Source organism: Chiloscyllium plagiosum, unplaced genomic scaffold (genome assembly GCF_037043375.1).
Source record: "Chiloscyllium plagiosum isolate Xiang-an unplaced genomic scaffold, Cpla_swu_hap1 HiC_scaffold_11, whole genome shotgun sequence".
In the NCBI taxonomy this organism is placed as follows: domain Eukaryota; kingdom Metazoa; phylum Chordata; class Chondrichthyes; order Orectolobiformes; family Hemiscylliidae; genus Chiloscyllium; species Chiloscyllium plagiosum.
Genome location: NW_028270149.1, coordinates 77,850,144 through 77,871,443, shown reverse-complemented (window position 1 = coordinate 77,871,443; position 21,300 = coordinate 77,850,144). Strand labels below are relative to the sequence as shown.

The 21,300-nt window shown below is 38.7% G+C and overlaps 1 protein-coding gene across 2 annotated transcripts in view; it reads left to right on the top strand.

The window, feature by feature from the left end:
* LOC122557103 (ribosomal protein S6 kinase alpha-6) overlaps positions 1 to 21,300 on the top strand; it is a 131,313-nt gene that overhangs the window by 48,121 nt on the left and 61,892 nt on the right. For both annotated transcript variants that reach the window (XM_087992194.1, XM_043704418.2), the window contains exon 2: positions 15,397 to 15,513. In XM_087992194.1, coding sequence (XP_087848320.1) covers positions 15,397 to 15,513 — 117 coding nt within the window. The remainder of the gene's footprint in view (positions 1 to 15,396; positions 15,514 to 21,300) is intronic.

Sequence of the window (21,300 nt, the reverse complement as noted above, 5' to 3'; positions counted from 1 at the left end):
CTTTGGCTTTAATCGGAAGATTGAAGTATATTTAACAATGTTCTGAACGCCACATACAAATCATTTTGAAGCAGCATTTTTAAAAACTATTTGGAGGTACATGTCTTTTTAAATAAGTGATCTAAAATAGAGTGAGAGGAGGGGCAACTTATTCTAGTATTCAGGAGTGGGCTTTTCAGATTTAAACATGATTTGTATTCTGTGAAGACATTCTATTTTAGTTAATCCAGAAGTTAGAAGTTGTATAATCTAATGGGTGAAACTTTTTGCTCGAAGTACTTGTAGTTGTGAGATTAAATGTAACTGCAGCAGATTTCCTTATGTGTTCATTTTGAACCATTGCAAACGTGAAAATTTAGTTTCTGTTGGTAATATTGTGGATTTGGAAACTAATTCGCAGCTTTTTTTACTTCATCGGTTCAATAGACTAGATAGTCTCTTCAGCTCCACATGATGTAGAGAGATATTTTTGTGTTGAGAAAGTGTTGGTTCTACATTTGATTCCACTCCAAAAATATGTTTAACACAAGGCCAAATATGACATGTGCTAATCTGATCCTCACCTCATCTGACAGCCGTAAATGTGAACTTCGCAATGGCAGTCAAACTGCAAAAAATAGGGACAAGAGTATGTTCTGATTTTATTCTCTTTTTTCTTACCTGATGCTAGGTTCTGTGACTCCTCTGTCAGGCACTGCTGAGACCAGCTTGCAGACTGTAGACTGAGAATAGAATCTGGGACCTTGGTGTGTAGCTTTACCATATAGAACTTTGCAAATACTTTCTTTATAACAAGCTAGCTTGAGTGAAAGCTGAGATTTTTAATGCATTTTATAAACATAATCCTGATTTTTGAAAATAATTAGAATTAACGAGAGAATCTGTTTGAGTACTCTGTGTATGTCAGCGTTAACTTTTTTCCTGAAAAAAACTTGTTATTTCACAATCTGTCTTTTATAGAATGATGTACAAGTACAGTGTTTTTGTTAGATTTGCAACCTGTTTTCTTTCAGGTTTTTGATGTTTTATTGAGACAATTATGTGAAATCCAATAAAATATACTTTTAAACCATAATTTTTGCATTTTCATCAACTTCACAAAATACATTGTACATCTGATTCTGTGGTTATTTAAGGGCAATACGGTCAAAATGAACTCTTTTGCTAAAATGCAGTGCGGTGGATGAGCCATATTGTTTTTTTTCATGAATGACTCTGCTTCTGTGTGACATTAAGAAATAGCCTAACCAAAACCTTTCCCTGCTGATACTAGCTGTGACAGATAAATGTAAAGGTTCTGACTTAGTATCTGGTTGCTGGACTGCTGCTTAAATGAGTCAAAAAAAGCACTTAATTAAGCTTAAATTGCTCGTGATGAATGAATGCATGAATGAAAGTAACGTGAGAACGTTGGGCTTGATCAGCGATAATTCCAATAATTGTGAAGTGTAGTTCAATTATACCTCTCCTCAGGTTTGCTTGAAAATATTTACTCAAAAGTATTGAAAACTCTGATTGAAAATGTTCCTATACTAAAGGAAGAACAGTCTTTCTACTTTTAAAAATAGCATTGTTTTATTTTGAGCTGGGTACACCATTATACAAGGTGCATTGACAGCCAAGCCTGTGATAAGCTTTTGGTGTTTGATGTTAGAAATCTTGGATGTTCCAACAATTATAGCATGCATTGACATACCCACTAAAGAATATCGTTGGAATTATTATTATTACCAGGTTTCAGTTTAGGAAAAATTGAGGCTTTCACATTATGAAACGTTGTCCTCGATATGATGACCTTCAGGAATTAATTTTGGCATATACTTTAAGTAATGTAATCAGATTTGAGAAACTTCCTTTCCCAAACAGAAAGTAGTTTCTACTTTTACAAAGATCTCTTCCAGAAGGTTAGAAAGTAGATTTTCACCTTCTAATATCATAGTTTCAGAATGAAGGGGTACCAATTTAGGCCTAAGATGAGGATGAATTCTTTGAGATTTGACAGTCTTTGGAATTCCTTTCCACAGAGAGCTGTGGGGGAGAAAGAAGGCAGAGTCTTGCTGTGTTTTTGAGGTTGAGATAGAGGAATCAAGGTTATAGGGAACAGGCAGGAAAGTGCACATAAGGAATGCCAGATCAGCCATGATCCTATTCAATAATGGAGCAGGACTAATAGCCTGTTTCTACTACTAATAGCTTTATGGTTTTATTACAAATATAGTTAAAACTAAGTAGGTAAGTTTGCTCGCTGAGCTGGAAGGTTTGTTTTCAGACGTTCCGTTTCCATGACTAGAGTCTTCAGTGAAGCGCTGGTGGTATGTCCCGCCTCTCTATTTATACGTCTTGGTTTCTTAAGGTGGGTGATGTCATTTCCGGTTCTCTTTTTCAAGGGAAGGTAGATTGATTTAGACCCTATGTGTTTGATGGAGTTTCTGGTTAGAATGTCATGCCTCTAAGAATTCTTGTGCATGTCTTTGTTTCACCTGTCCTAGAATGTATATGTTGTCCCAGTCAAAGTGGTGTCCTTCTCTGTCTGTGTTTATAGAAACTGTTGCTGGTGGGTCGTGTCTTTTGGTGGTCAGTTGGTGTTTAAGTGTCCTGGTGGCAAGTTTCCTTCTAGTTTGTCTGATAAAATGTTTTTGCTTGGTAACTTGTAAATGACAGTTTTTGCTGGTGATATCTAATGGATCCTTTAGGTTCATTAGTCACTGTTTAAATGGAATACCATGATGCCAAGGGGTCTAAGTAGTCTGGAAGTCATTTCTGACATGTCTTTAATGTAAGGTAGTGTGGCTATAGATTTTAGTTGTGTTATTTGTTTGGGTTTGTTTCTGAGGAATTGGCAGATTGTGTTTATTGGGTACCTGTTTTCCTTGAAAATGTTATATAGCTGTTTTTCATTCTGCTATTTATAGTACTCAGGTGCTGCAGTGTGATGTAGCTCATTGAAATAGTGTCTTGATTGCTTCTGAAGTTAGGTATTTGGTCCATGTGTGTTGTATTTCTGGTTTGAAGCTCTCCCTTAACTGAACGTTCAACTGTCGCGTCTCGGAATGGGTGTCTGTTGTCGTTCTCCTCTTCTGTGAATCTTATGCTTGACAGGATATTGTTGATGGTATAGTATGTTTCCTTGAATTTGTTCCGTTTTGTGATGACAAATGTATCATTTATGTAGCGGACCCAAAGTTTGGGTTGGATAGCTAGGAGGGCAGTTTGTTCAAGTCTCTGCATCACTGCTTCTGCTATGAGCCCTGATATTGGTGATCACATAGGTGTTCTGTTGACTTTTATTTGTAGGTTTTGTTATTGAATGTGTCGTGGGTGGTGAGGCACAAGTCCTCTAGCTTGAGGATGTTGTCTTTGCTGATGAAATTGGTGCTGTCTGGTGTTTGTGGCCGTGGTTTTCTAAGCAGTGAAGCCAATGTTTCTTTGGCCAGAAATTCGACTATTTTAAAAAGGCAAATGCTCTGCTTGCAGATATCAACACATACTAGCAGGTGGCAATTTGACCTGTCCCCACAGCTATTAAACAGAATCTCGTCCTTTCTCACAGCATTTAAAACATCAGGAGAATTAAACAGGACAGACTTCCAAAACATGAAACCAGGTGGATCCAACACACCATGCTTCTACAGATTACCAAAAATACACAAACCTGGGGCTTCCCTCAGACCCATACTCTTCCTATCTGGTACACCAACATACAGGCTAGCCAAAAAACCCCACCGAAAACTAATCACCTAATTGAAGATTTACACCTCTCCATTCACTCCACCCAAGAATTCCTGAACACCATCAAAGACAGCAAGATCGAGGAGGACGAAATAATGGTCTCGTTTGACTTTACAGCCCTTTACACATCAATTAACATCAAACTGACCCAAGAAACACTAACATCATGACTAAGAAAGCCAGGACCACAAACACCAGACAGCACCAACTTCGTCAGCAAAGACAACCTCCTCAAGCTAGTTAGTCGACCTGTGCCTCACTACCCACTACATAGTCAAAAACAAAACCTACAAACAAGTCAACAGAACACCTATGTGATCACTAATATCAGGGCTCATAGCAGAAACAGTAATGCAGTGACTTGAACAAGCTGCCCTCCCATCTATCCAACCCAAACTTTGGGTCCGCTCTGTAGATGACACCTTTGTTATCACAAGACAGAACGAATTCGAGGAAACATACTACACCATCAACAATATCCTGTCAAGCACAAATTCACAGAAGAGGAGAACGACAATAGGCTCCCATTCCTAGACATGATAGTTGAACGTTCAGTTAACGGAGAGCTTCAAACCAGCATCTACAGAAAAACAACATACATGGACCAAATACTTAACTTTGGAAACAACCTCCCAACACACAAACTGAGCTGTATCAAGACATTATTTCAACAAGCTACATTACACTGCAGCACTTAAGAACTACAAAAAGCAGAAGAAAAGTATCTATACAACGTTTTAATAAAAATGGGTACCCAATAAACACAATCTGCCGATTCCTCAGAAATAAACCCAAACAAGTAGACACAGCACAAGTACAATCTACAGCCACACTACCTTACATCAAAGACATACCAGAAATGACTTCCAGACTTCTTTGCATCATGGTAGCCCACAAACCTACAAACACACTTAAACAGTGACTAATGAACCTAAAAGGATCCGTTAAATACCACCAGTAAAACTAACGTCATTTACAAGATGCCATGCAAGAACTGTATAAAACACTACATCGGACAAACATGAACACCAGTTGACCACCAAAAGACATGACCCACTATCGCTAGTTTCTATACACACAGACAAAGGACGCCACTTTGACTGGGGCAACACACACATCCTAGGACAGGTGAAACAAAGACATGCACGAGAAGTCTTAGAGGCATGACATTGTAACCAGAACTTCTTCAACAAGCACATTGATTTAGATCCTATCTACCTTCCCTTGGAAAAAAAATTGGAAGTGACATCACCCACCTTAAGAAACCAAGACGTATAAATAGAGAGGCGGGACATACCACCAGCGCTTCACCAGAGACTCTCAGTGATGCTATCACCTAGTCATGGTGATGAAACACCTGAAAACAAATCTTCAAGCTCAGCAAGCAAACTTAATACTTATCACCAACCTGAACTACAAATCTTCTCAAAAATCACAACTATTTAAAACTCTTTGGGCTGAAGGTCTCTTTTAACAGCTTCTACACGAATTGAATTCACAATTTCAATCCCAGCAATATACACTGAGTGTAAAATTTAATATTCACTAGCAAACACATTTGCAGATGCCGCTGGAAATACCAATGGAAAGTTGACTTGCTGGCTGACTCGGATGCTTTTCCGAGGTAGAGTTTCTTTTGGCCTTGAGCTGAAGAAGAGAAATATTGAGTTGTTCATGGACTGTGACATCATTGGCTAGGGCATCTTGTATTGCCTGTCCATAATTGTCCTTGAAGAGGTAGATGTGAGCCATCTTCATGAACCTCTGCAGCCCTTGGGGGCAACGGTATACACACAGTATTGTTGGGAAGGAAATTCCAGGATTTTGACCCAGCAACAGTGAAAGAATTGTGATATAACTCCAACTCCGGATGATGAGTGACTTGGAAGGCGATATGCAGGTGTTGATGGTCCCCTGCTGCTGATTCTCTCCACTTTTATGTGTAGATTTGAAAGGCATTGTCAAAGGAACTGTGCTGAGTTGCTGAAGTGCATCATGTAGATGGTACAGACTGCTACTACTATGCGTTGGTGATGGAGGGAGTAAATATTGAAGATGGTGAATGGAGTGCTGATAAATAGGCTGCTTTGTCTTTGTTGATGTTGACCCTCTTGAGTGTTGTTAATATTGTACCCATCCAGCTAGCAGAGAGTATTCTATTACGTTCTTTGCCATGTAGTTTGCTGTCGGTCATTGGATAGAACAAGAGATGCATTCCTTGTTGTAGAATTCCTAGCCTCTGACTTTCTTTTGTAACCACACTGTTTATATGGCTGGTCCTGTTCTGTTTCTGGTCACTGGTGACCCCTAGGATGTTAGGGATTGTTGACCCTGTATTTTTACATGTCACAAGTGTCTTTAGAAGTCACAATTTTGGAGCAATTCAAGCTGGTGAGGGTGGTGGTGTGTGAAATAAATAGCCATTGGTATTATGCAGAGAAGACAGATCATGATATCGTTCAGCCCAGGTTAACTGATTTGACTCTGTCCATTTGTGAGTTCGATACTTTGGCCCCTAGACTTTCTATCTCAACAAAGTATGCGTTGATCAGCAGCATTCTTCAGCCAGAGAGTGGTGGGCCTGTGGAATTCATTGCCACTGAGTGCAGTGGAAGCCGGGACGCTAAATGTCTTCAAGGCCGAGATTGATAGATTCTTGTTGTCTAGAGGAATTAAGGGCTACGGGGAGAACGCTGGTAAGTGGAGCTGAAATGCGCATCAGCCATGATTGAATGGCGGAGTGGACTCGATGGGCCGAATGGCTTTACTTCCACTCCTATGTCTTATGGTCTTATGGTCTTATCCTGAGCAAAGTTATTTGAGATATCTTTCTTTAATTATTTGAAAGTTAGTTTCCATTTCATTTACTGAGGTTTTGTTTTGTTACTGTTTTGTATTTAATGTTGTCTATAGTAAAGTTGCAAAAACCTACAGAATATTGAAGGACATAGTACGCATTCCCATGTTGTTGGCTGCCATTGCTCACATGCACATTGCTTTGGAGATGCAGCGTTGTCAGCTCTGCCCAGCAATGAAACTGAAAGCAGTCCCACTCCCTAATGTCGTGCTGGTGTGTGGTGACAAATCGTGCGGTTCAGTGCTGGGCATATTCTCACCAGTTGTAAAATGTTCTTTCTGAATCAGTCTGTTGTACTATCTCCATTTGGGCACGGCAAATCAAAGAAAGGCTATTGGCTGATGAGGGTTACCTGCTCCCACACAGTTGGAGTTGGAATACAATGAAAACTGTGCTACAATATATAATGTGATTAAGCTGACCATTGACATCCTGAAAAGCTGCTCCAACTCTTGAAACTCTTAAATTATTTGTAGAGGGAGTGTCGAGATTTCTTGCGTAAAATTGTCATTGTCAGAGGGCAGCCTTTACTAGCAACTGTATGGAAGCAACCATAACAGAACATTAATTTAATATTCTGACCCTTGAGGGAAGGTTACTGGCACCCTGCAAGCCCCTTTACACATGAATTAACAACCATGATGATAGGGGTCACTGCTTGCATGGCAATAACATGAACTTGCTCTGTAGCAGTCAAAAAATTGGTGGAAACTATTTGTGTTTTGATGAAAGCTGTATTGCTGGCCCTCAGGTGCTGTATTATGGTTGCAAGCATGCAAATAGAATTGGCCAAGACTGTGGATCTTGAAAGGATGGTCTTCAGATTCAGGATGTGTGCCATGTTGGTACTGCACTCCATGATACTTCTCGCCATTGACTTTGTGGAAGGCTTCTCAATGCACTGAGTGTTCCATGTATTCATGAATGTTCTTCTGCAGATTATCTCATCAAAATGCAGGAAAGAGGGAATATGGAGTGATCGAGAGAGACACAATTAGGAAGAGAAATTATGAAATTTAATTCTAAGAAGCATGAAAGAAAATAATAATGTTTTACAGGCATATCAATAACAAAGGCTGTAATGGGATTAGGCCCATTAGGGGAGATACAAAGTAACATCATTACTAATAATAAAGAGCTGGCAGAAATATTGAATAATTATTTTGCTTGCGTATTTACTCGGGAGATGGAAAATGGAGATTGGGTGATGAGCACAGCATTGATTTAAGTGCATTTAAAATAAAAAGAAAGTGGATGCCTTGAAAAAAATAAAAAAACTCTAAGGATAACTTCCTGATCTGGAAAAACAACATCCCTATATTTTAAAATAATCTAAGGAAAGAACACCAGAGCCATTGTACATTTAAATGATCTCGAAAGTGCGCGAGGACTTGAGTAATTTCCATATTTGAAGAGGGACAGTGCTTGGAAAAATAATTTCATCTGTATACAGGGGAGAACATAACATTTGGAAATGGAAAAGAAACCCTAGTATACGTTAAATGTGGATTTCAACAAGGGAAAAATCTTGGTAGACCAGCCTTACATTTTTTTAAGGTGAAAGCAGAGCAAGTACGCAATAATGCAGTAAATGTAATTTACCTGGATTTTGGAAAGGCCTTTGATGAGGTGACTCATATTAGACTAATGGATAAGTTCAGAGACAGAGAACTATTCGCAAAATGGATTTATAGCAAGCTTCAAGGGAGAAAGAAGAAAGTGGCAGTAAAGGAGGTTATCCAGTATGGCAGATGTTCCTCGATGATTGCTGGGGTCACTGCTGTTCATAATTTACATCAACAATTTAAACTTCAAAATTGAAAACACTATTTTTGAATTTGCAGACTGCACCAAATTGGAGAATATTCAATGCTCAGAAGGCCGACAACACATTACAGGAGGGCTTTAATAAACTTGCAGAATGGGGATGTGGTAAATGAAGTTCGACGCTAGGGAGAAAGAATAGGTAGGCTGCTTATGACTTTGAAATTGTAAGTCTACATGGGTTGAAGAACAAAAAGAGTTTTGTGTGCAAATACACAGAATTGTTATGGTGCAAAACGATGCCTTTCGACTCAATACACTCGCAGTGGCTTTCTGTGGAATTTTGATTGGTGCCAAACTTCTGTCTTCTCCATAATCTTACATATTGTTAATTTTAATTATTATCCAGTACTCTAGTGAATTCATCAAATGAACTCTCCACTGCACTTCGCAGCCCATCCCAAACCCAGACCACTTGCTGTGTGAAAAAACATTTTTCCTTCCCTTGCTTTTGCTACTTCTGCAAAACACTTTAAAACTGTGCCATCTGCTTCTTAATCCTTTTAGAAGTGGGTACAGTTTGGTCTCCATCTAATCTGTCCAGGTGCCTCATTGTCTTGACAATTTCTACCAAATCTCCTCTTGAACTTCTCCTCTCCATGGATGAATATCTTTACAATCTATCCTCATAACTGAAAATGTTCATGCCTAGAACTATTCTTTTAAACCTCTTCTGCAATCATTGCAGTGCATTCACATCCTTCCTACAGCATGACTTTGAGAGCTATACACAGTACTCCAGCTGAGGTCTGACCAGTACCCTATGTAGGTTTAGCACACACTCCCTGCACTTGTACACTGTGCCTTTATTAATAAACCTTAGAATACTGTATATTTTGTTAATAGTTCTCTACCTATCTTGTCTACCTACCTATCTCTGTACCATCATTGATAACTTTCACACATATACACTGAGGTCCCTCTGTTCCAGCATGCCCTTTTTTGAATTGTACCTTTATTTTATACTGTCTGTTCATGTTCTTGGAGTCAGTGTGCCACCTCACACATCTCTGCATTGAACTTCATTTACCACCTATCTATCCACTCTGCCAACTTGTGAGCTTGTATTGTGTTCCTCATAGTTTACATTTTGTTCAAAATTTAGAGGTATCGGAAAATTTTGCACACCAAAATCTACGTGATTTTTGTAAGTTCATATATATGTTTTATATTATGTGATTACATAGTGTAGAAACCTTCACTACAAACCTTTCTCCAGCCTGAAAAATACCCATTAATCATTGCTGTTTCCTATCCTTAGCCAATTTTATATCTACATTATTATTAACACTTTCATTCTAATGACTTTTAACTTTCCTCATAAGCCCGTGGTTTATAGCTGTAACAGGTGCTTTTTTGGAAGTCCAAGAACACCACAAGAACAGCCTTGCCCTCATCACCCCTCTTTGCTTCCTCTTCAAAAATCCCCAAGTTAGTTAGACGTGATTCTCCCAAGCGCACCCATAACTGACTCTTCTGATTAATCTTCTTTTTTCTATTTCCTATTCCAAAAAGATTGCTTATAGAAATTTCTCTACCACTGAAGTTAAACTGTCTGGTCTGTGATTGCTAGGCCAATATTTATAAATTTCTTCTCTGAATCCGGTGAAGACAGAATAATTATTCCCGATGCCTATGTAATTCTCACTGTCACTTTCTTCAATATCTTTGGATGCATCTCAATTGGTCCCTGTGCCTTATAAACTTTAAGCACTGATACCTTATCCAATCCCACCTTCTGATCAATTTTAAATCCTTCTAGTGACTGAGTTTCCTCGTCTCTCCATTAATGATGGCCAATACCCCTTGTCAGTATACAGAGGAACCTCGATTATTCATATATCAAGTATCCGAAGAAGATCTCAAGGTCCCACTAGAAACATTACATCAAAGAGGTGTTTCCAACACTGATCGTGTCTTTTGTTTACATCGATTAAAAACAAACTCGGCTTACTCAAATTCTACTGAGAACAGTCCTGGTCATCGATGGGAGCCCAGGCACCGTCTCTAAATGACTGACTGCCCGCCCCCTCTCTCCCCACACTTTCCCTGGAGTTCTACACAGGGGTGTATCAATGTTGCAGGTCCCTTACACACAAGTGTGTGTCTGTTCAGAAACAAACCCTGAGACAGAGAGACGGAGAAAGGCAGGCAGAGCGAGTAAAAAGGAAACTTCAGAAAACTCCGAGCCCCAGAGGAGAGGCATTGAATCAATTAACCGAATAATCAATTATCCAAACCAAATACTGCCCGCCCATCTTGTTATGATAATCGAGGTTCCTCTGTAGACATATGCCTCTTATCTGCATGTGCAATTCCCCTTTTTGGTCCATACTTAGCCATTCTCCAGTAAAACAAAGAACTGCGGATGCTGGAAATCTGAAACAAAAGGAAAAATTATTGAAGAAATTCAGGTCTGGCAGCATCTGTGGAGACATGGCGGAGTAAATGTTTTGCAGCCGTTCAGAGCCATTCTAAAGAAGTGTCACTGGACCTGAAGTATTAATTCTGCTTTCTCTGCACAGTTGCTGCCAGACCTCCTGAGCTTCTCCAGCAATTTCTATCTTTGTTAGCCATTCTCCACCTTCTTAAAACCTGTTTGCTATTGATGTGCTAATGAAAGACTTTGGAATTTCCATTTATATTTACTACCAGTCTCTTTCTGTTATTTGGTTTTCCATCTACCTTCTGAATCTTCTGTATTCTACCTGACACCTCGCATAAACACATGTACTTTATTTTAATTTCCATCTCTTTTGTCATCGAAGTAGGTCTGGGTTTATTTATTCTACCTGTTACTTTTTGAGGAAATATGCTTTCACTGTGCCCAAGCCATTTTCTCTTTCAAGGTGGCCCATTGGTCTGCTACTGTTTTTCCTGCTTACTTTTGGTTCGTCTATCCAGCCCAGCTTCGTTCTTGCCATATTGAAATTGATTTTCCACGAAGTTGATTGTTCTTACTCTGTCATTTGCTGTTGTCATTCTAAAGATTATGATGCAACGATCACTCTCCTGACTGTACCCCATAACATTTGATCTACTGAGCCCACCTAACCCTGAAGGACCAGGTCTAACAGTGCCACCTGTCTTGTCTTTCTTTCTTTAGAAAATTCTCCTAAATACAATTTATGAATGCTTGCCCTTGTGCAGCCACTTTCCCACACTACATGCAAGTAATAAGTCCCTTATTTTAATTATGATGTTTACACCTCTTTATAATTTTCTTGCAGATTTGATTCCCTGCTGTCTTCCCACAAGTTTAGCAATAACCTTTTTCATTCCTTAGCTCTAATCAAACTGATTTAGTCCCTCGTCTCTCTAAAGCATTTCCTTGCTTTTAGTATAACAATGCTCCCCCTAATCAAAAATGCCATGCTACTCCTTATTTCTCCCTTTACTTATCTTTTATTCTACCAGCTATCACTTAAAGTTGTGCTGTAGATTACAAAGCTAAATTAAATTCAAGCACTAAGCTTATGGTTTCTCTCGTATGAAGAGGATCCTGAGGCACTGCAGAGTGTACAGAGAAGCATTGCCAGGTTAACACCAGGATTACATAGGTACGCATATCAGGAAAGGAATGGACAGCTGGATCGCTTCTTGGGGGAAAGAAAAAGGCTGAGGGGTAACTGAATATAGGTCTACGTAAAATTCTATAAGGTTTTGATAGAGTGGATACAGAGATTGCTTCCAGGAAAGGAAGCTATTTATCATTCCAAGTTAACCGCAAAGAAATCCAATCAGGAATTCGGAAGCAATGCTTGTAAGCCAAAGAATAGTCAAAATGTGGAGCCTCCTGCCACACCAAGTAGTTGCAGTAAATTATATAAATGGGGAATCTAGACAAACATTATGTTAGTATGATAGACTGTTTGTACCCTGGTATCCTGTGTAATTGAATGTTTAAGTGCCCAACCTATAAAATTGTGAGAGATCTGTAGCACTGAAATGTTGGGTGGGAATCCTGACCAATAGAAATTGATGGTAGATGAGTAATGGTCTTTGATGAATTGAGAAATGAGAGATGTGGCAGAACATAGCAGTTGATAACACATTCACTGACCTTGGTCCCTGATGAGGTCTTGATAAGTCTTGTGCTGCTAGATCCAGGCACTCATGGCTTGATTTACCTCTATAGCTATTTGCTCTTTGTAGACTGTGTCTAAACAGCTCCCTTCAAAATATCCAGCAGCTCTCTTCTTTTCCAAAGCCTTCACACCATTGTAAACCAATATTCTGCCATTGATTGTTATCAGTCCGATGAATAGTTTACATTTATGGAGTTTGCACTTCATTTTTGCTGCATTCTTACCAAGTTTGTTGCTGAACTGATATTACATAGATGGTATCAGTAAAGGTGACACACTCGGAGAGCATGACCTGATTTGTTCCTTAAATCCAAGCAAGTCAGTAAAATCATTTTAATACCTTTTGTGCTTTATTAATATAACATTGTTTCAAGACCTATTACAAAGTGTTTGAAAATGTTCGTGTTGGATTCAAGTTATGTTTCATCTATTAATGGAATCATGTACATCTCAAAATCATAAGAACTTCTGTTACTTGGGCATGCTGTTCAGGAATATTGTGTTGATTTCAAATTTAAAATGGCACTGTAGGGTTTGATATGTCTTTGCTAATGTTATTTTTACTGCTGTGTGGAGTTGCTCAAATACCTTGATTGTAATTATTCATCTATGCAATGCAGCCAAATATTAATTTTTAAATAAAAAGGCATAAGATTCCTGAAGCAATGGGTTTACGTTATTGGGAAATGTCAGTGTTGATTTCCCAAAGAAGCTTTATTCTGGAAAGAACTATTGTATTTGTTTAATTTCTTTCCACCTTAAATTACAATCAAAATTACACCCAAATATCTGCTGATTTCAGTTATTGCATGTGTTGATTAAATCAATACTCATTGTTTTGGTACACCAAGTGACACCAGAACAAATCACTTTTATGTTACTTCAGTTTGGATTCTCACCTAGGTTTTCTGAGCCAGTTCCTGATACTGAAACTGCAAGTCCATATTGCATTGGTATTTCCATTGACCCATTTTAAACATGCTAGTAGAGAGCTGGATTTGGTAATATTCCCTGTTTGCATGTTGCAGAAAATGAGTAGCTGAGTTAACCATTTGTGTGGAGCAGTATTCAACTTTGTGTTTACTCTAAAGTACAGTTTTAATCGAGATTTGGAAAGTCTCTAATTTTTATTTATACTTGGGGTGATGTGACTGATTTGACAAATTATTAAGGCTAGTTTCTAGCTAATTTTTAATGGCATAGATTTAGTGATGTTGCTTCATACGTGTTAATTCTTTTAAGAATGAAATTGTCAACCTATCAACTTAATTTGCTCATTGAAGCATTTTGCCTTAGCTACGAATTACCAATGCACTTAAAAAGAAGCTGGACCAGTAACTGAGGGAGTAATGAGTAGGAGGATATGTTGATGAGCTGAAACGGAGCAGGGTGACAAGAGCTCATTTCAAGCATCAACACCGATAGCCCTGTTTGGCTCAATGGCTGGTTTCTGTGCTGTAAAATGCAGTGTAAGTAAGATAAATTACACAGACAATTATATGCAGCAGTTCAGAGAAAATAGTTGTAAATTAAGATTTGTTTCTTTCAAAAAATACCCCAGAATCTTTTTTCGCATTATGGATTCTTGTAACTGAAATGCTCTGTTCATAATTGTACATGTGCGCTTCAGGCTTGTAGTGGGTTGCAGTGTGGGTGTTTTGGCATATTGAACAGAACGGTGTGTCTTTATTTCCACATTTGAGTCATGAATCCTTTTTGGATCAACTCCCAGTTTGTTCAATTTAATTTGAGTTCGGCATTTCGTACACAGTATATGGCATTATATCACAGAATTTTGTTTATGTTGATGTGCTACGCAAACTTAATTCGGTTTGAATGGTTCTGCTTTCATATTTTCTGTAATACAGAGCTTCAGAAGAGGGAAAGAGAGTGACTGCACATTTCATTTTTGTGAAATAGACAAATTTAAATAAGTTTATTTGAAAAACCATTTATATAAACTTGGAATACCATATGTAACTGCTCCAATAATTTGATTTATTATGTGTATGTTAACTCAATTGTAATTAATACAGCATGAGTAGATAATTGGAACAGTCCAAGTGGCTAATTTGCATGTAAAATATTTTGCTATTTACAGTTGATTTCCTTTGTTCACTTTTATATTTAGCAATTTTTTGATGAAAGATCACTCCAACCAAGATTGCAGCAGGGTGATACATTGTGCTTTGTTTTTTAATCTGACATTCTAGTTCTTAACAATATTTTTCTCTAATTTACCGTTAGTGCCACATCACACCTCTGTAGCTGTTTGCCTGCATCCTGTTGGCATTTGAACGTCTCTCAAACGGATATGATTAAATGGATTTAGCTTTGAGGACTTGAAACAGGATCTACAAATTGGATACAATACAGTTACATTAATACCTGTATATTGTAATCATGAACTCACCATACTCTGTTTAAATTTTGTTCCATTTTCCTTCTATCTTGTGTACCATTCCTTGTATATAAACAAACCTGAGATGTAGATGCTGAATTATTTGAAGGCAGAGGGTATTGGAATGGTCTTGAGCAATAAACCAGCCGTCATCTTATGTCAGATGTACACTGTCCATCAGATGATTCTGTGGACTGACCAAGAATAGCCAAGTACAGTGACTTGCCTCTTTTTTTTTTCCATCTGTGGATACTGAGACCAATTTTACCAAGGTCTTTATTTAGGTTCTTCTCTACATCATTTTCTTGTATGCCTGTTAGTTCCATGGTGCTTCTAAAAATGTTATCCACTCTCTGACAATTCTTTATAGTAACAAAAGAAAAAATATTGATGAAGTCAGCCTGTTGATTGCTTTGAAATTATTTTAATCAAAATACAGTCATCAATTGCTTGATATTTAATTATAGAGCTATGCTTTCAAAACTTTGTATCTTCAGGATGAAGGAAGGTTCAAAGAGATTGCAATCACGCATCATGTGAAGGAAGGTTGTGAGAAGGCTGATCCCACACAATTTGAATTGCTGAAGGTCCTTGGACAGGGATCTTTTGGAAAGGTCAGTGTCTTTGTCATTTTGGTGACAGCAGGCTGTTGAGAGAATTTAACCACTCTTTATTCAACAGGCAGGAATTCAAATTCATGTGTTCATCTGATCCTTTTCCTCAAAGTTTGCATATACTTTTGAATGTGAACATGATATTACAAAGGATAACATTATCTCCGTTGCTGATTCAACCTTTGCTGATGTGTTCATGTATTCTTTTGCTACAAGTCATAATTTGATGTGAGGTATCCAGCGCAGACTAAATTAACTGATTTCCAATTGCTATGGTTACCTTTGTCTATGACTGGTCTTGTGTCAAAATATCTTGTGATGTAACAGGGAAACAAGACCAATTAATGAATCATGCACAGTGTAAATGATATTGGAAAAGAACGGGTATGTGTTTTTGCTTTTCTGAAGTTAAACAGCACAGATTAAGAGGTTCATACTTGATCAGGTTAATTTTAGTTGAGGATGGTTGGGTAAAGAGAGAGCTCTAGATATGGCCTCTGTTCCTGGATTTGCAAAAGCAGAAATTAACGAGAGCTTCTATTTTTCATGGACAGGAAATATCACCGTTTAGAAGTATATAGAAGATGTTGAACGAAACCTGAATTTGAATGAGGGGTACGGCATTCTTGCTGAAGTAGTCCACAGACACCCTGTCCAAGTTGTTCATGAATATTCACTACCTGGGAACCAAATGTGCTGGAAACAAGCTGTCCAGAAGCTTAATTTTGCATGCTATAGTCTTTGCAGACCCAATTTCAGTATTTCCAGAGCCCAAACATTTTTATGCTGACCAGCCATAGTAAAAACAAACATTCCTGTTTTCTTCTCTCACCAGTTTTCTCATTCATCTTTCCTATCTGAGGAGGTTTATTCCTTGCTGGAATCTCATGCCTGGCTGAGGTAACTCCTATTCATTCATGTGCAAACTTGGTACTGCGCATCTGCAGTTATTCAACCTTGAAAGGGTGATGCCGTCTCAGCCAAACTGACCTGATATTTATCTATGTGCAGGGAATGTGGGCTAATCATTAGGATAAGAAACTCTTTAGTGTTTCCACTGTTTTTCACCTGGCATCAGCTAAATCTCAACGTGGAGATTGGGTATTCAATGCTTGAATGGCTCAACGATTTCCTCAAGAAACCTGTTTTGCAGGACCTCTAACAGCATGTTAACTAGTAATTGTTCATGCTGTTGCACTTGAATCCATAATGCTTTTCAAGTATTTTCTGAAATCATTGATTTTCTTTCTTAGTGGTCTAAGTGTTAATTAACATTCCACTCAGCTTGGTTAATTTCTCAGCTCTAAAGTTTGACTTAAATTTGCATTACTCTGACTTAATTGAAAATGTATGAGCAATTGACAATTTCTGATTACACTTTTTGAGGTCATAATTAGCTATTTTTGAATAAATTTATACATCATGTTTCAGGGAATGTGATTGTTTCAAACCTTAAAGTTAGATTTAACTGGAGCACACTTTAAACAAATGTATCATATAATACATTTATTGAACTAAGTGTGTACAGTACTTTTGCTGTTCAAACATGAAAAATACATTGAATTTCTGGGCAGTGATGAGCTGCAAAAGTGAAAAGGAAAGGTGCTGAAGTCAAATTGTAGATTATAGACATTTATTACAACCATGTGAAAAAATTCCTGGTGCTATGATAATTGAAGCATGTACCAAACTTAAACAAATGGATTTATGTTTCTGTTAAATATAACAAATGCAATTTCAGTGGGACACTTTGTGCTTGTTCATTTTCCAGGATGTAATTTTAAGGGCATTTACCCCAGTTTTTTTTCTGAGTGGGATGTCTGGTTTGTGCACTTTAGGTAGTCCATAGAATCTGGGGGTGTTGTTGCTTTCACGTTTCATTCTTTGTAGGTCCGACCTGGTCATCTGTCCGTTTTTTTTGTAGATTCCTCAGTGTGTTGTTTATTCTATTGGTGAGCTGTGGGGTGGGGTCAAACTCCCTCTTTTGGTAGGTGTTGGTATCTGCAAGTAGTTGTTGTGCTTTTTGGATGTACTCTGCTTTGTCCAGGATGACCGTCATTCTGCCTTTGTCTGCTGGTAGTATGATTATGTTCTTATCGTTTCTTAGTGATTTTAGTGCTTCCCTCTCCTTGGTGTTGATGTTATGTGTTTGTCTTTTCCTTGTTATCAGGGATACGATACTTTGTCTCACTGTTGTGTCTCTTCTGTCAGTCCATTGTTCCTGAGTGTGCATTCTAGTGCTGCTAGGAAGTCTGCTGTTTTGGCGTCCCTGTGGTTGTAGTTGAGTCCCTTGGCCAGTATTGTTCTTTCCAACAGCCACTCTCAGACAACAACTCACCAGAACAAAGGACCCGATACCCAGCATGAGCAAAACTAATGTAGTGTACAAAATCCCATGCAAGGACTGCACAAAACACTACGTAGGACAAACGGGAAGACAGCTAACGATCCGCATCCACGAACATCAACTAGCCACGAAATGACACGACCAGCTATCCCTAGTAGCCACACATGCAGACAACAAGCAACATGAATTTGACTGGGATAACACTACCATTATAGGGCAAGCGAAACAAAGAACAGCCAGGGAATTCCTAGAAGCATGGCACTCATCCATAAACTCCATCAACAAACACATCGACCTGGATCCAATATACCGGCCACTACAGCGGACAGCTGAAACTGACAACCGGAAGCGGCAGGGACAGGCCACTATAAATGCCGGAGGAAACACCACAGAAGCGCTTCACAGGAGGCTCCCAAGCACTGAGGATGTCACCTAGACAGGGGACGAAACGGTTGCAACAAAAACTTCTAGCTCGGCGAACAGAACTACAGCAACGAGCACCCGAGCTACAAATCTTCTCACAAATTTTGAACATCATTAATTGTATTTTGGATGAGGAAAAACGTTCACTTGTTGATGCATGTTTGTATGTGGCAAGTGTAAATTAGTTCTTTTGAATATTGATATTACTTTCAAAATATTCCTTGCGTTCAAAAGAACATCCTGTCTGTTTTGGATGGAAGGTGTTTGTTGTAAATATTCGCTTTTAAGGAGCTGAACCTGCAGACCTTTAAATCATACTGCGGTTTTGATCTCAACCTTTTTTAAAATATCTTTTTATTGAAAGATTTTTTAAATATTATAACAAATACAAAATAATACAATTCAAAACCATACAAAACAACAAAAAAATTCAAAAAACCCAAACCGCCATCGTGTACAAATGTATAAACATATTAAAATATATTAAAACCCAACTAACTACTTAACTAAATAATAATATAGCTCAGCAAAACAAAACACTAACTCTCGAATATAGAGAGCGTTACTTTTCACATATTCGTACGTTCACAGTACCGCCTCTCTAGATATTGGACTCGTAAAGTGCAATCGTTACGACTAAATAAAAGCCCTTGTTAGTGTGGCTGACAAATCTGTGTCCAGGTATTTCCAAAAAGGGTTGCCATGTCTTAGAGAAATTCTCAGATTTGTGGTGTACCATGCTTGTAAGAAAATCCAAGGGGATATGCTCCATAACAATCTTACGCCAACCTGACAGGCCCGGGTTTTTGGACACCAACCTAACAAGACATTCTTCTTTGCGCAGAAAGTGAGGATGTTGAAAAGTTTTTTCTTATGTGCATCTAAAGGAAATGCACCGGGCAGGCCAAGAAGAAATTACACACACAATCCCCTCCATTGCATCTGCCAAAGTGCTCCAGTATGTTTGAAGCCTGCCACAGAGACAATAAGTAAGAGTTCCTGTACTAATTTTACACTTGGGCCATGTTGTAGATACCCCTGGTTTAATTTTTGACATACCGTCTGGAGCCAAGTGAACCCTATGTGTCCTGTTGCAAATTGATATTTTTCTTGTGTTTTCCCAAATATCTTCCCATGCCTCTGAGGAGACCTCCACGCCTAGCGCGCTCTCCTAACCCTGCAAAGCCCGATCGAACTCATCTGAAGGGCCACCCCTCATTTGATGATATAGGTGCTGACTGAAAAGGTACTCTAAGCACTGAGCACCCTCCTCTCTATGTTGGATTTGTACAGATCAGTCATAAGTGTAGTCTTTTTTTGAATTAAATTCCTAACTTGAAAACAATGAAAGAGGTCCCTGCTAGATAGTTCATATCTGATGGCTGATCAAAAGACATCATTGTGTCTCCCTCAAATAAATGACCCATGCAAGACACACCCCTAGCTGCCCAATGTTTGAATCCTGAATCCATCATTCCCAGTTGAAAACCCAGCATACCCATTATAGGTGTAAGAAAAGATGTTTTACCAATATTGCCAATATTCTGCCAAATTGTCCTCCATGCTTTAACAGTAATGCTATCTATTGGGTTATGGCAATATTCCTTAACTGTCCTCATTTTATCCAAAAACAGTAAATTATTAAGGGGGCACTTGGCCTGAGAGGTTTTGATATCTAACCATATTGAAAAAGGGCCCCCACAAACCCAATCACACTCGTAAGATAAACGCGAGCTTCGTTGATTGTTTTTAATGTTCAGGAGATCCACTCCCCAGTTTGTGAGGCAATTGCAGTTTAGCTAATTTAATAAGGGGCTGCTTACAATGCCAAATAAAAGAGCTGAGCCAGCCATTCAGTCTCCTAATGCTTGCTTATCAACTATCAGAGGGAGCATCCTTATAGGGTACAACAAACGGGGGAGAATATTCATTTTAGTAAGAGCTGTCTGACCTAATCATGAGACCGGAAGCGCCTGTCATCTTTGAAGGTCTTGTTTGATTTTGTAAAATAATTGAATAAAATTAGCTTTAAACAACTAAAGAAGAACTGGAGTGATGAATATGCCCAAATGCATAAAACCCCCCAGTGACCACTTAAATGGGTATCGAGATTCTCCCTCAAGATCTAGCACCTTCGTAAGACTACCCATAGGCATTGCCTCTGATTTTGCGAAATTAATCTTGTATCTCAAAAAGGTGTCAAATGATGCATTATATCGGGCGAGGCACCGAAATTGCTAGATTTGACAAAGAAAAATGAGGATATTGTCTGCTTACAACAAAATGTTATGTAAGTTTGATCCCACTTCTAGACCTGATATATTGGCATCCCTATGAATGGCCTCTGCCAACGGTTCAATCACCAATGTAAAATACAATGGCAAAAGGGGACACCCCTGTCAGCTGCCCTTTAAAATGCAACAGTTGCTTGATCGTACCCCATTGGTGATGACTGCAGCGAGGGGGTCACTTGTAGAGAACCTTTACCCATCTCATAAAGGCTTCGCCCAAGCCAAATCGCTCGAGAGTATAAAAAAAATACGGTCACTCAACTCGGTCAAATGTCTTCTCTGCATCTAGAGAAATCTCCAATCTCTGTATTGACTGTTGTTGACATGCTTGAATTCCATTAAGCAGCCCCCTAACATTATTGGAGGATCTGTGACCCTTTATTGAAGCCTGTCTGGCCCTCTTTAACAATAGAAGGCAACACAGTCTCCAGCCTTAATGCAAGAGTTTTACGGAGGATTTTAATGCCAACATATAAGAGAGAATTGGGCCTGTACGAAGCACACATTTGGGACCTTCCCTTTTTTTTAAGAATAAGCGAAATATTGGCCCCTCTTAGAGATGGTGGGAGATGATCATGACTGTATGAGTCATTGAGCATGTTGAGCATCAAGCCTGACAATATGCTTATAAATTCCTTATAAAATTCACTGGGAAGTCCATCAGGATTGGGCATCTTACCATTCTGAAGCTGTTTCACAGCCTCCTGCACCTCTTGCTCTGATAAG